The sequence below is a fragment of the Perna viridis genome, chromosome 8 (assembly GCF_037379345.1).
Source record: "Perna viridis isolate PV_CMFRI_1.1 ecotype Kerala chromosome 8, ASM3737934v1, whole genome shotgun sequence".
NCBI lineage: Eukaryota > Metazoa > Mollusca > Bivalvia > Mytilida > Mytilidae > Perna > Perna viridis.
In genome coordinates, this window is record NC_142452.1 from 39972071 (window position 1) to 39988290 (window position 16220).

The 16220-nt window shown below is 34.2% G+C and overlaps 2 protein-coding genes across 6 annotated transcripts in view; both read right to left on the reverse strand.

Annotated features, from left to right (window-relative positions):
• Positions 1-129: 129 nt before the first annotated feature.
• Positions 130-8840, reverse strand: LOC148610471 (DNA damage-regulated autophagy modulator protein 1-like). Of its 2 annotated transcripts, XM_088595498.1 has the most exons (7): positions 7682-8840; positions 6447-6500; positions 5863-5930; positions 4581-4726; positions 2888-3068; positions 1790-1821; positions 130-349 (listed from the first exon to the last, which is right to left on the reverse strand). In XM_088595498.1, exons 1-7 carry the CDS (start codon positions 7753-7755, stop codon positions 197-199), a joined length of 708 nt encoding a protein of 235 aa, XP_088451624.1. In that variant the 5' UTR covers positions 7756-8840; the 3' UTR covers positions 130-196. The 2 variants fall into 2 exon arrangements, with proteins under 2 accessions (XP_088451624.1, XP_088451625.1); XM_088595499.1 differs by lacking the exon at positions 5863-5930 and having other exon boundaries at positions 4581-4704; positions 7682-8839.
• Positions 8841-10574: 1734 nt separating this feature from the next.
• Positions 10575-16220, reverse strand: part of LOC148610472 (TNF receptor-associated factor 6-like) — a 43818-nt gene continuing 38172 nt past the window's right edge. For all 4 annotated transcript variants that reach the window (XM_088595476.1, XM_088595473.1, XM_088595474.1 and 1 more), the window contains one exon: positions 10575-11737. In XM_088595476.1, the coding sequence (XP_088451602.1) occupies positions 10640-11737 (1098 nt within the window). In that variant the 3' untranslated portion in view covers positions 10575-10639. The remainder of the gene's footprint in view (positions 11738-16220) is intronic.

The window sequence follows — 16220 nt, forward strand, 5'->3', positions numbered from 1 at the left end:
TGTATGTGTGTTTTCCATGTCTGGTCTTTGTCCCTGGATTACATTCTTTTGATTACCGCTATAACCTTGGTTCCCTTGATTATTCGGTAATTTTACTATTACCCTTCATTTATCAAAGAAAGCAAGATGCGTATTGATATTTTTTTATAACTGAAAGTCTAAGAATTACAATTACAATTGAAATCATAGCAGAAAGTCAAAATATTGTGTCAGTGATGGCACTTCTTTTTTGTAAAGTAAAAGTCATGTCATACTGACGGAACTCCGGAATATATGTCAACAGATAACCCGCTGTTAAGATAGCAAGTATCCATTCAAGAATAGCAGCTTGCCGTCGATAAGTAGGATCCTGAAATAAATTTGATGTAAGAACTTTACTTTGATGATTTTTTTTTATCTTGTCTACTGTTTAACTTTGTTTTTTTTTTGTTTTTTGTTTTTTTTTTTTTTTTTTTTGTATTTTTTGTTTGTATTTTTTTCTAACCAACTTACATTCCGTACATATGTAGTCAAAAGGCAAAGCAGTTTAATCATTATTAAAACATAACCGACATTTATGAAAGACTAATTTATTCTGACACGAGTACCTAATAAAGGTTTGGGATTTCTAACGTGAATGCTGAAAATGTCGTTTTTTCTAATTTTCCTAATTTCGGGAATCTGATACATCCGATGAGTCCGAGTTGCTCATTTGCCTTTGTTACTTTGTATGTATGATTTTAGTTACTTTATGTTCTTTGTTGTGTATGTCTGTTTTCCATGTGTGGTCTTTGTCCCTGGATTACATTCTTTTGATTACCGCTATAACCTTGGTTCCCTTGATTACTCTATTGCATCTACCCTCAAAGAACTTAAAATAAAGGATACTACAGACACTGTAAAGTCAGCCACATCTTCACCTACACTTAGAAATCGATGGTAAGGGAAAACTATTGACCAAATTTTACTACAAACGTGATGACTTTTCATTCAGAATTGTCAACTTTTCATTCATCTGTGGCAACATCCCTTCAGCACCTGCGTATGGAGTGTTCATATCACAACTCATACGTTATACTAGAGCTTGCCGTAGCTACGCATACTTTGTGTATCGCGCTAGAATTCTAACAAATAGGCTTCTAGAGCAGGGTTATGTTGCTACAAGATTGAAGTCATCACCACAGAAGTTTTATGGTCGTCATCATGAACTCGTTGATCGTTACGGTATATCCATCTGCGCCATGAAAACTGATTTATTCAATGTGTCATAGTTTTCCTTTCCTCTTTGTCTACCCCGGACTTGACTTTTTATGAGCAACTCGGCGGGTGTTTCTAGAAAGCAGAGGAAGCTTACCCTACCGGTGCACCTGGTCTATGCTCCCGGTTTTTAGTGGAGTCCGAGTTGCTCATTCATGCTTTGTTACTTTATATGTATGATTTTAGTTACTTTATGTTCTTTGTTGTGTATATCTGTTTTCAAAGTCTGGTCTTTGTCCCTGGATTACATTCTTTTGATTACCGCTATAACTTTGGTTCCCTTGATTATTCGTACACGACTCGAGTGAAAAGAAGATATGATTTTCTCCCACGAGTGGAAAAATTTTCATTCAGAGTGTCAATAGGGAGACATGTTAGTATCTATTTCCTATGAATGTCATTTACTAATGTTAAAAATTCATATTGATTAACATAAAGGGACTTTTGAAAGTGTCGTATTAAAATCTATACATGTTTTTTTTTTATTATTCAGAGTTCGATTTATACAGATTTCACTGTAGTTTTGTTCCGTTTATTTACGTGTCAATCTTACCTGTAGTCCATGAACTATTATTACTGCACCAACTTGTATTTGTTAAGGAATTAAAGAGACTAAAATAACAAATCTATAAAACACAAAACTAGGTAATGCTTTTCTAAAGAGGAGTGATGGATTATTTATACGATATCATGGTTATTGAATGGTAACATATTGCAGCATGAATGTGCATTGGTAAAGTTTACAACTTTTTAGAGGGATTATCTCTAGTGCGCCGAAGTTAAGAAAGATTTTTTTTGGTAAAATTTACAAAAATCTATATTTGCTTAAAATTGCCAAAATAAATGTACGTGACAATAGTAGGGATCTTATTATTTTCATGATACCAATAAAATAAAGACAATTAATTTGTAATTTAAGATTTGCAACGTTTACCAATACTCTATGGAATTGACCATAGGCGGATCCAATTAAGGAGACAGGCGGCCCAATTCTCCATTTATGTCTTGTTTTGTTAAAACATTGAAAATACTCATTAATCCATAACGTTAAATAAATAATCAAGCAAATTCGATATGTTCGTCAGGGACGTAGCTAGGCCTGTTTTAGTTGTATGCAAAATTACGGCGAGGGGTCTTGGGGGGGTCGCTCAAGGCCCCCAGTGAGTCCGACAAGGCAAAGCCCTGAGAGAAACTCCTGAATTTTAACGATTTTGGAGCCAGTTTTTCAGAGCCTATACTACGTTCATGGTATGCATATGTGATAAATAACCTGTATTTCATCTTTAAAATGTGTGTTTTTATTTCTGTTACTTTTTCCGAAAGTACGCAACTGCGTATTTGCGTATAGGCAGCTACGCCCCTGTTCGTGTGTTTTATTAACATATGTGAATATGGCGTATACTTTCGCTTTAAGTCTTATTAAGGGAGGTTTAGGGCATCCACTTTGTAAACCTCTAGATCTGCCAGTGGACACATGTTGAGTATTTAGCTTAAGAACTATTATTACTGTATTGCGTGCGGTTTCATCGTGTCTGTGGTTCCAATTAAGATTTCTGAAACTAGAATGATATACATTGTGGTGTCTCATTAAGGTGAAGGAAACCATGTCATGTGACCACATTTCCTTGCTTTAACTAATACAAAAGGATACTGCCCACTAAAAACGCTAGATGTAGGACGGATAAGACTAATCTGATGATGTTGGTAATGATGTGACTACCGGGTAACTCCTTCCACAGAAAAGAGCAGACGGAGTTGATCCCGTAGTATATAACACCGCATCCGAATGCTAATACGGCCCCTGCTCCGTGTACACCTTGTAGTGTGCTAATCTGAAGAAATAAATATATTACATTGATAATTAATCACCATCATACATCAATCATACATTCATCAATGATAGGGCAGAACACACGGTTCGGTAATAGTTCTACTCACTGCTACCTTATCAATAAGCACATGGGATAAATAAATATTCCATGAAATGGGACAGGGTAATGGTAGGTGTACCCTAACGTTGTTTTTGTTTGTTTGCTTTTGTTTTGGTTTTTGGTTTTTTTGTTTTTGTTTTTGTTTTTATTTTGTGTTTTTGATTTGTTTTGTTTCTTGGTATTGTTTTTTTATATCAATTTTCAATAAGCACCCTTCAACTCAAAATGAATCTCTTGTAGACTCAATGTAAAAAAGTGAAAATAAAAAAACAAATCCATACCTATCTTAGGTGTAATAGGAAACACATATTTTGCCTTATAATTTTGCCCTTTTTTAAGAGTCAAAGCTTTTCTCAGTCGTAAACAGCTTTACTGTCGCCATCAAAGACTTATCGGAAAATATGATGATATTACCTTTAACATCTTGAGGTCGTAATTTTTATCTTTAAATTTCTACTTTCATAACACAACATTTAAAAATAAATGAACATTTCTAGACAATCGAAACACGGGCCCATATGTTCAGTATGCAGGGGCCGATCCAGAGAGGATGCAGGGGGTTAGCACCCTCCCTTTTTTATGGAAAATTTGTCATTTTCATGTTTAAAATGACCAAAAAATGGCAAATAATGTCCTAGCACTTCTTTTTCTGAGGAACCCCTCCTTTTCAAAGTGTCTTGTTCCGCCCCTGAGTATGGACAGTTTGTAATGAAATCTGATTGCTTACGTTCAGTCAGTTATTATAACTGTTTTGCTTGTTTCACTGACTTTAGTGTGATTTTTGTAGTTAAAAATTAGCGTTTTTGACTCGTTCTAATTGTTATTTGTCTCATGTTTTTTCTCATCTTCCAAAACTGAATTTTCAGGTGCTGGCCAATTAAAAACAAGCGTTATCGCTATTCGGTTAATCAAATAACACAATAACAGTAATATTGAAAGAGATAGCACTTTCCGTATCTCACTGGCACCCTTCATCACGTTCATTATTGTATGTTTCAAAAGCACACGCGACAGCATTGTTTCTAGCAGATAATTTGACTGCCTTTGTGAGATATCTCTTATAACCCAGTGCTAACCAATCTATCACAATTTTACCTCATACTGTCAGATCAGATTAGCACTCGTGTGGTTTTTTGTCAAATATGACTGGTGGAGCTATTTTTTAACATCCTTGGCTATTGTAAACGTATTAATTTTCGCAGATTCTGTCAAGTGAACATATCAATTTCGCGGGTATTATTTTTCGCGGTGTTCTGTTTATCACGAAAATAGCAAAAAATTAAAACACCGCGAAAATTAGTACGTTTACAGTATATATGATTTACAGACTCAATTAAGCGGAAGATGTAAAGTATTGGTACGTTTACACAGTCCCCGGGCACAGCCATACTCGTTAATTGATAAAATAAATACCTGAAAACTTGATAAAAGAGCAATTCCAAAACATCCAATGAAACCAAAGACAGTAGAGACAGTATTGGCAATAAAAAATCTCCGATGATCTTGGTAGTTGTACGTCTTTTTAACTTGTTCGAATCTGCAAACAATAACAATGAATACTGCAAGAAGAAAAAAAAATTATACGGCTATGTTATAATTTTAAAGTCAAATGTCGGGCATCATTGGTACATAAGAGTAATCAAGGAAATCAAGATTCGAGAGGAAATCAAAAGAATATATTCAAAGGATGAAGACTAGACAGGGAAAACAGACACATACCACAAATAACCAAAATAACACGTACAAAGAAACAAAAGTAAATGAGCAATTCGGATTCCTGTAAAAACTGGGAGCATGTACCAGGTGCTCCGGTAGAGTAAATGTCCTCTGCTTTTCTAAAATCACCAGCCAGGTTGCTCATAAAATGTCACGTCTGGGATAGACGAAAGGAAAAACTATGACAAGGTTAACAAATCGGTTCTCGTAGGAAAATGGATAGATCATAACGATCTACGAATTAATAATGACGACCATAAAACTTCTGTAGTGATGACGTCAACCTTGCAGTCACATAACCCTGTTCAATAAGCCTAATTGTAAAAAGACTAGAACAGGTATAAAAGGGTACATAAATCTGCATAGTTACGGCAAGCTCAGGCATAACGTTTGAGTTGTGATGTGAAAAATCCACACCCAGGTACTAAAGGAATGCTGCCACAGATGAAAGGAAAGTTGACAATACGGAATGAGAAGTCATCGCATTTTTTGTATAGTTTAGTCATTACTTTTGCTTTTTCACCGACCTCCAAGTGTAAATCAAAACACATGTATGAGGTTAACTTCACAGTGTCTGTAGTATTCTTTATCTCATATTTATATAAACTGCATAGTACTATACATAGTAGAATGATGTAATTATAAAACTTTCACGGACACAATTTTTTATTGGCTTAAGAGTCAGAGTGAGTTTGAGGTGTTCTGTGATCTGTTAATCCTTTGAGACGTACGTCGATCGACAAATGACGGTATAGGCTCTGTCAAAATATACATGTTACAGTCGATAGTGCATAACCGTCAGCAGCATTCCATTTTTAAAAAGCGGAATACATCTCTGGAATGTGCTCACATTATAAAACATTTAATAAAGGTCTTTCCCATTTCAAAGGGAAGACCTTCTTTCCTTCTTTTATTTCATCTGATTATTCCTTTTTTGTATTGTAGTGTGTGTGTGTGTGTGTGTGTGTGGATTACTTACTTAAAAATGCATAGAAATTAAACAGCAAACTAAATGCCGATGCGGCTACACCTTTATCTCCAGTATCGCTGTAAAAGAGGACGACATTCATCGTAGATGGAATAACAACAGACAGGGATAGGTTCTACTTTGAAATGTAAAACATGTTTCAGTTACTTTTCCACCAGGTAAACTGGCCTCGTTTCATAAACACAATCTCAAATATAGATTTTCCTCAAATTCTGAGTTTTTCCTCAAAACGTCTATTCCACATGATCTGATTGGTCAAAATGTAAATGGAGGAAGGATCTGAGGAACGAGAGGTCAAACAATGAGACAAGGATGATTCAGTAGATGAAACAAAATGAAACAAACAAAATGAAAGTTTGGAGTTGAAAAAACAATTTTCACAATATTATTGCTGTCAGAGATGATTCTATTTCATCTTTGAAAATGGTTCATAAAATTAATCCATCATCTAAGCTAGCTTTGGTATTAAAGAAAAAGACAAAAAAATTGTTTTCTGCTAAGTCGACATTTAGCGAGCTATCTGTTGTTGTTGTTACTTACGAAAAACTAAGGAATTATATAAAAAAAATACAAACCTTATTAGGGGGAAATCTTTTTCAACATCTCCATCAGAAGTTGACTTGAAATATCTACAATTATATATAAAGTGCAATCATCTTCGAGAGCACGACATGCTTTTGACTACTGGTTTCATTTTTTACACAGGAAAAATAATCATACGCATGCACCTGACGGAGTGATTAACGTTCTGTACATACCTGGCGTATGTATACAAATTGTAATTAAAAAAAACAGAACACAGGCGAATTCTAGTTAAAAGAAGCTAAATCCACATAACAAATAGTAATGTATCATGACATAACCCGAATAATCCAGTCCCTGCAATCACTCCGTTAACTTCGAGAGTGAAGTGAAACGGATACGGAGAGGGACTGCATTATTCGGGTTAATCATGACAAAGCAAATACCATAATGTTGGAAACATGCGAACCCCTTGAAACAACTTGTTAATTCGACCTTAAATTTAAGTAAAATCTTTCATCACTTGTGAAAATAGCTCATTTAAACGAATTTCGCGTGAAATGCTTTGCCAGTGGAATTCGTCACATTCTAGGTTCTTTCTCGGTGAAGCCAATTCATTTTGGCAGATTTATTTTCTAGAATAGATTTATATTCGGTGTCTCATCAACCTTCTAACAGTGTGATTTTAAAGGTTTTTTTTTAATTTTGTATAGTACCAGGGATATCATTCCTAAAGGCACTAAGGAAAAATCCTATAAAATTTTATGGTCTCTTATGTTGCCATGTATCTTATTTCTTATCTTGTTTTATGTGCATTTCAATTTTATTGTGCCAATAAGACCTGACGTTCGTGCATAAACCATGTACATGCGGTTTATACATGTAGCATATATGCAATAAAATGTTGAAGTCAAATAAATATAATATTTCTTCTATTTCTATTTAATAACTGTTACCATCCGTTTCTCTGGGTTTGTTTTGATATACCGGAAGTGTTGTACTTTCAACTTTACAGCGCCATCAGTTTTATTTTTTACTTTTTCGTACATGAATAAATTATGATCGCAAATATGTTTACAATTATTTGATAGCTAAATATAAAAATAATGAAAACCTTAAAAAAGAGTTTCATTTAACGTAAACCAGACAAATGTTTGTGGTTCACCGGAAGTGGAATTAATGAAAGAGGATGGTAAAATTTACCGTTATATCCTGTAAGTAATAGAGCTGGCCTAAGGACGGAAAAGACCGCAACTTCGGGGACAATTCGGTTAAAAACTTTACTTACGGTACTAAACATGCGATGATCAGTTCTAAAACCACAAATATTGGGTAGATCCAGAGGGGAATATAGTTTATCATTATATCACATATTTAACTTCCTTTTTAGATCCTGCTCGGGACAAAATCACGCACAAGGAGTAACCAAATCACATGTATTGAAGTTACTCACCTGTAAATTTTTTTTATTTACCATTTTAGAACTTGTACACGAGTTGAAAGGTCGACAATTAAATATCCGATAAGCGAATAAAAAAGATTTATATTCTTAACAAACAAACCAAAGCAAATACTATCAACAATATTGGAGGGTCCAGGATGGGGGCAAGTGGCCAACGCTCCCTTTTGATTTTTTTTTTTTTTTTAATTTTTACACCATTTGTGTTTAGTCATGGAAAAATACTCAGAAGGCAATATTCGTAGTTTAGCACATTGTATTTTAACACAAGTGAAAATGATGCATATTTTTCAGGTTGTACCTTGAGGGAAAGATTGGGACGCTGGATTGGACAGGCCCCTCCCGTTTTGTAGCTTTGTAAACGATATATAAATGTCAAGGTCACGAGGTATTTTTTCATCTTATCATTTAATTTAGACTCTTTCTTCAATCTTTTAAACTAATAATATATTTCGCAAATAAATGGGAAGCCAATCAATGAGTCTTTTCTATGTATGCCCTGTTTATATCGATAACTTACCAAATGCGATAAAATAGAGAATTATAGAAAGATGTAACCTAATGTTTTTTATGTCAAATTGACAGTACCTAGAAAAAGGGGATGCTCCGTTATCCAAATTGAAGCATGCCATTTACAAAAAAGACCTTCGTAGTAGGACTGCCTTATTATTATTATTTTATATCTTTTATTTTATTTTTTTTATTTATTTTATTTTATTTTTTTTTTTTTTTTTGGGGGGGGGCCTTGGAGAAACACAGATGGGTACCTTGCAATACAATGCAATGCCAGATGTACTGATTATCAAAAGTATGGCATATATTGAAAAATAATGTGATTTCCATAAAACAAGGCATTTGAACCTATGGAATATTGAAACTGTCCAGAGACCTAATAATAAACGGAATATAATTTCTTTGACCCAGCACACCTCCCTCGTAATTATTATACTAAAACATTTCAAATATAGGAAAGGATACCCGCACCAAATCCAAATACCTCTCATTTCCGAAATATTTACCTCTATTGTGTATGAAGTCCGTGTGTTTCTGTTGTGACCCGTACTTGTTCGTATTGTCTGCATGCATGCACCGGTTCAGAGAATCCGAATATCCTTAGTGTAGTCTGAAAATAGGTATAATTGGCTTTTTGCCATTTTCATACCCCGATTCCTAATTAACCGGGTTAAACAAAGTAGGCGATATTCCCTAAAACAATGCCAGTCTAAATTTAGTTGTACAGACCATTGTGTTGCCATATCAAAGATATTGTACTTATATATTTGGGTTACATGTACACTACTTTCAACTAGATTTCTTCACAGTGGAGATATCATGAGTGTAGTCACAGTATCTCCACTCTCCACAGTGGAGTCACTATTTAAAAGTTGTCTATAGATTACCAATTCTGTCTTTATACCAAAGTATATTTAATGGTTCTAGCAGTTTAACAACATTAAAGTAATGGACAGAAATAATATTGAAAAGTATAGAAATGGAGGAATTTCATCCCATGTTTACTTTGGTGGAGTCACAGTGGAGAACATGAATGACTCCACCGTGAAGAAAGGAGATGTTAAAATTTCGGTTGACGGTATTGTACATGTACGTGTATATACAAAAAATATATGAAAGGCTTGTTTTGGTCCGTTTTTGACCCCCTTTCCTCAACAACAGTTGGGGCCATAAATCGTAGCATCAATACTAAATTGGAAATTTGTTGTAAGATTCATGAATAGCCAAGTAAAATTCAAGAACACCAATTCCAATTGTCCGAGAATGATATAGATTGTGCCATTCCATTGTACGAAAGCAAATTTTCCACGACTGTATAAAGAAGTACATTGAATTATGTATTTTTACGCATTTTTTAAAAGATATGATCAAGCAGAATAATTTTTAATTGAGTTTGTAGCTATCATGTCATAGGAGGCATGTTTTTACCCCTTTTCCATTTTTGCCAGATACCAACTTCCTGTTTTAGTAGTTGGTCAACTCCAAATCGAGTAGAGGTATGCCGTCGTTAATACTTAACCTTGCTGAAGTTACAGTATTTTTCTAGTGCGTTAGACTTCTTACAGATAAACTTTTGAATTGGTTTTTTTTTTCATTTATTTCAAGATTTTGTTGTTTTTAGCCTGACTAAAGATAAAGGAAAAATTATTATTTGGTCTCCAAAAGAAAGGTTACCTGCAATGAGTCACAAGGCAACTTCCCCATTTTTTTTTTTTTTTTTTTAATTTTTTTTTTTTTTTTTTTGTATTGAGTACTTTTTGAATAAAATTTGTATTGATCTCCATCTTGCTATATATTCGGTTCTAATGCTACTCATTGCAATGCCGCAATTTGCAATATTCAAATAAAATCCATACATTTTTTTGTATTTAGAAACTACTTGGTCGATGCCACTACAGGTTGTCCAGACCAATAGTCATATCGTACTTAAAATAATGTAACAAATCATGTACCAAAATTTCCTATATCAAAACCGTTAAAACACTGAAGCTCAATTCCTTGTATTGCAAATTATTGTAGAACTTCTCGGTGTTGAAGTTAACCTCCTATTTCGATTGTTCTCCTACTTCCTACTATTCGATTAGAATGCTGCAATTGAGAGGTATCTTGTTGACATACCTTCACCGTAAATTTGAAATATTCCAATACATGTAAGACTGGTATTTTTTTTTTTTTTTGGTATATTTGTACTAAACAGAAGGCTTTAACCTAAATTTTTTCATATGAATTTATTTTAATTTATTTACGAAATTTACTAAAATCACACTGTGTAAGCTAGCCGTTTGGCAAAATACATGCTTTGATTATTAAAGTGTCGTTTCTGACATACGTAGAGTTGTCAAGAATTCCAATAGGGAGGAATTCCATATATCCAAACCCTTTATGATTACGTGGCGTATTTGGCCTCTGAAACGCGGCCAAATTTGGTTTAGAAATCAATGTTTCGTTCACATGGTGTCTAAGTTCACACACAGGGTTCTGATCAATAACTGTTAATATTATTCTCCCATTAAAAGGCCAGTCCAGAATGTCATCGTAATCTCCTTGCATAAAATGAATGAATATTGACAAATGTGTTCCTCGCGCAGAATCAACACCATTTAAATTAGCACGTATACACAATTTATACCCATAAAAGCTCGAGTAAAATGGAGGACTATGAATTGCGGTAGTGTCTCCTATTTCAGCCTCCCGTCTATATTTCCGATAATTTTTAATTTTCCACACGTAAGTCCCATTGCACATACGTCCGTCGAACTCGTTTATAGTGGTCTCTAATGATTTTAAACGTTTACTCAAATCTTTAACCATTTTTTCATAGTTTTCGTTTTTCGTCCTGATTTCATCGATTTGGTGTTCGTGCCTAGCAAGACTCTCGTCTTGTGTCATATTCTGATCCTTTAACGACTTAAGCTCAAAACCTTGTACTGACATGTAAGCCCCGCCTTCAACGTCTTTATTTGATTGCTGAGACGAGTAACTGACGCTAGGTCCTATTTGTGTCTGTTCACTTATGTTACGCTCCAGTAAACCATGATTATGGCTGCTATGAGTCACACCAGGCTCTCCGAAGCCCTCAACTGATGACAAATTAGAGTCCGGTGAATATGGCGTGTGATTTGATGATCCTAATGACAAAGCGTTCATCCCCTGTTGGACCCCTATGCGTAATGTTTCCAATAAGTACGGAATATTTTGCTCCGATGAAGTAACAGGTAGGCTATGGGACTGGGGTACAGTAGGGGGTCCCTGTAACACTCCAGGGGCTATGTCTTGTACAGCTGATGTCAAACGCATTAGAATAGTAAACATTAAGTTCATGTGATCCTGAATAGATTCTTGCAAGTGGTTTCTCATCTCACATCGTTCAACCTGTAATATACACAAAACAAATTCATCTTGTTCCATTTTTCCCGTTGTGCATGTAAACGATACACAATATGAGATTCATTCCTTCATACTGATCAAATTTCTAGGAGAAAGAGGAAAATGCCTTTAGATTTTTTATTGTACGATTTAAGCTTGAGTTTTCTAAATTGCTAATATAACAATACAACATATAACAATTACGTCTACTCATTCAGCTGCAACTATTCCCACTACGACAGGTGGATATCATAAAAGAAACAAGAACCGTGCTGTACCATAAAAGAAGGACAAATTTTAATGTCACCAAACGAAATTTCGATTATCTCATTGTATGCACTTGCATAAATTTATACCAGGATGTTTCTTATGGTATTGCTTCTGTGTTTTTTTTTACATTTGGTTTAAGAAAAAGTCAGACGCCAACACAAAAAAATCAGTAATTATTAACTTTCAAAGATGCATCTAAAACCAGAAATAATCAAATTAGTCGGATGTTGCTTCCTATACAGAATGTCCTTAAGACATGTTACAGACAAATAAAGCAGTTTCTTCACAAACCACTTAGATGCGCTCTGAAATTTTAAACGCCGTCTATTTTGATTAAACCGTATTTTTACGGAACTGCTCACAATGAATACGTAATTTTAGGCTGTCAAAGTTGATATATAAATGTAAATCTATTCTCTTTGTATGAGGCGATCCAGACTGAAACGAAGTAACAAAAGCAGACAAGGAAGTCAACGGCTGTGCTTCCAGGATAAAATAATTAGCACTGCAACTCCGCAAGGACCACAATGCAAAATCTAATCTTTGATGATAATGCTATCATACAAACTAAAGAAGTTCTTAATCGAAAAAAGGCCACAGCAAAAAAATGCGTTTCAAAACCAAATAAAAATTGGCATTTAAAAATAATTGCTTCATAACCAGACTTATGAATTCCTTAAAGATCTTTATTATATCATTAAAACATGGCATTGAAAAAATGGCTTATGAATTCCCCAAAAATCTCTAATATTTCATTGAAACAATCCAGATGTGGAAATGTTACGTAGGCAATCTTATGAAATAACAAAATGACTGAATGGAGTTCTACTAACTTCTCCGCCAATAAGGACCAAAACTACTTAAAAAAATATAGGCTTAAAGATTGGCATACGTACAGGCACATGCAAATGTAAATCAATCAGTATTAAAATAATGCCTTAAATTTCTTTCCTTGTCAATACACATTAGCATAAACGGCAATGATCATGAATCAAGGGGCGAGTCCAGGATTTCTGGTTAGGGGGTGTTAATAAAATGAAACACCTCGCTTTTCAGAGGTTAACTTAATTTTTGTGAAACCGTGAACCCAAGGGCGGATCCAGGATTTATGGTTAGGGGAGTTAACATATTTAAATGCCTCGCTTTGTGGAGGTTGAGTTAATTTTTGTGAAAAATCGCGATTCAATATGTGCAAAAAAACAATTTTAGGAGGTGGCGAAAGCGGCCCGTCTCAATCCGGGGTTGCCATCCACATTAAAGAGTCAACAAAGAAAGATCTTGTTATGCGAAAAAAAAGTAATCCCCGAGGCTGGGTGTATTGTTTATCCATAGTTCAACTTCTTGAGATCATAAACTTTTAAGCCCAAGCCGATGTGTCGGGCCATACATTTTGAACCAAGCTACACTTCGGACGTATTCGTTTGAACGCAAGCACAGCCAATATGCACCTGGCTACAGTCTAAGACATACATGTAGTACTTTCAGGTGTGTAAGGATGCCGGGGCTAGCAGGGGGAGGGGGACTCGAGTGCGGATCAAGATATAAATGAAAGGTACGTGGATAATCGAAGCAATTAAAAGTACAGTAATTTCTTATTTGTATTAATATAAACCGTTATAAGTAAATTATAGCAGATATAAAAGGCAGAATCAATACTTCCTGGCGAAGAAACAAATGTTCACTTACAAGCTAAGAAAGATTATCCTTACAAAAACAACATTCCATCGTTACATAAACTCTTGATACTTTCAATGTTGACAAAATAAATGCTTTCCATTAAATGGCATAGTTCGGCATCCTTGTAGACTGATATTTCATATTTACGCCAATAGTCATATACGTATCTTCGAATGACCTATGACCCACGGTATTAAGGAACTGTTGGGTATTTAAATCACTTCTTTGAAATCAGTTCAGGGTTAAAAGAAACGTATGTGGAAGGAGGAACTACCGTATTATCTCCGTAGTTGTCTTACAGTATACTTTTTGCGTAGATTGTAGAAAGTAGTATGTTAAAGCGTTCCTTTTCAAGATCCAACGCCATTTTATATCTTCCACACGAATGAGCATGAAATACGAGTACTAGTATATGAAACTCAACTTGTATGACTACCCCCTAACCCAACAATGGGGCAACAACAAAACTATTCAAATAAAAACAAAGCACTTTTAACAGCAGGTTATCAGAAGACCTTTCAATGCCTGTCCAGATCTAAACCAGCATAAAAATGTCCTTTATCATGGGCGAAATCTACGTAAACTAAGAACATACGAACATACACACAAGCAAACCCATTTTTCCAAGTATCTTTAACCCGAAATCAATGCCCTTGTTCAGTCACCGCTTAACACCTAATCTTCACATTAGTCAAGAACACTTCCTAATTAAAAATAAGCATTTAAACATTTTGTGTTTTTGCCAACTTTCTACAATGGAAAGGTGAAGTATCAAGTAACAGTCTTTGTAAGAATCATGCAAAATCTGAAAAATGTCTTGCACCCCAAAAAGGCTACATATTTTTATTTTTGTAATTAAGTTGTTTTATGGGTCTATACTGTGAAATGTGTAATCATTCATTCATGTCTGCCTGCTCTTAGCAGATAATTAACATTGAAAATACAATAGATTCCATTGTATTTGAGTGTCATTTACAGAGTTATCTCCCTTAATTTAGAAATCTACAGTGCATTCTATATAATTTTTATCTCCTATGAACATGGGTTATATGAAAAACCACATGTAACTTTAAGTTTACTATGACATTTCAAACAAAATATCAAAAATAAAAATATGTAGGCTTACCAACCATGAATCACATTTTGCATGATTCTTATGTGGAGTAATACTTACTATCACTGACTTCCTCGTTGATAAATTTCATTTAATTCTGATTGGTAAATAGTACAAAAATGGTCTTTCCTTTTGTTTCAGTTCTAAATCTGGGACGTCAAATCGAGTAATTGACATCTATGTTTTAACTATGTTTTAAATTAATTATCTACTGTAATCTATAATCTAATTATTCCATTTGTGATAAAACCTTGCATTTCAGATCAGGAGATTGTGAAATTTAAACATTAAAGTGTTTGTAAAATTTGTCTTTTTAAGGTATTGATAGGTCAAATTTATTTCAAATGCACTACAGAAAAATGGCGAGAAAAATAGTGTTTCAGTTGTTTTCTAGGTGTATTGAAAATATTTGCGACAAAAAAGACCGAACTAAGAAAAATGATGTCCTTTCCATTGCCTGATTCTTACAAAAATTGGTACTTAAAACGGGAGTTTTTTTAAATCATTTTTTGTCAGTCGCAATTTTATAGTTCCATCAGTATAAACAAATACATTTATAGTCAAGTTGATGTTCGGACACCAAAATGTACACGGACGTCGGACGATGCCAACGACGGACGAAGCCGACGACGGCAACCGTATTTTTTGTGGTCGTACATAAACAACAGTAAGAAGTGTCATGTAACATTAGAAACCTGTCAAAAATCAGATCAAGTACACATCTCCAAACCATACCAATATCTTCCGCAATATATTAAGCTATATATAATCAAATCTACAAACCAGACTTTTTCCCCGTATTTAGAACTTTCAGGTTAAGTTTACAATAATTTAATAACGATTGTAATTGTTATATAAGAACAAACAGGATAAGTCACAAGTTATTCCGAACTGATGAAGCCTTCTCCCATCTTCAAGTTCATTGGTGTTACAGAAATACGAAATTCAATTAAATATACGGCTTCTGATATGTGTACCTAAACCAAAGTTCCCATACTGCGGCTCCATTTGATAACAGGATGAACTCATTATCCAAAGATACATAATAGAATGTCAAGTATAAGTAAAATGTAATTGTTTAAACACTAAAAACCTTTCCTACATGTACTTGTGTGAAGAGCCCTTTAGTAAATCAGAAGGAAATGACGAAAGTTCAATTTATTTAACCTGACCTGGTTTTCAACCAAAGCACAGCATCAAAGGTGAATTTCATTCAAGAAATAACTGGACAAGTATACACATGAACTATCACTTAATATTCAGTAATAAATACATGAGGTTGTTTTTATATAAAATTTTGGCAATTTATCTTTAATATAGGAATTACGTTTTTTTCCGTTATTGCATATTTTTTTTTATTTTTTAGCTTTAAAATAACCAATCCCATTACAAAACAGTTACTTTTTATTTCTGAAAAAAAAAATTCTA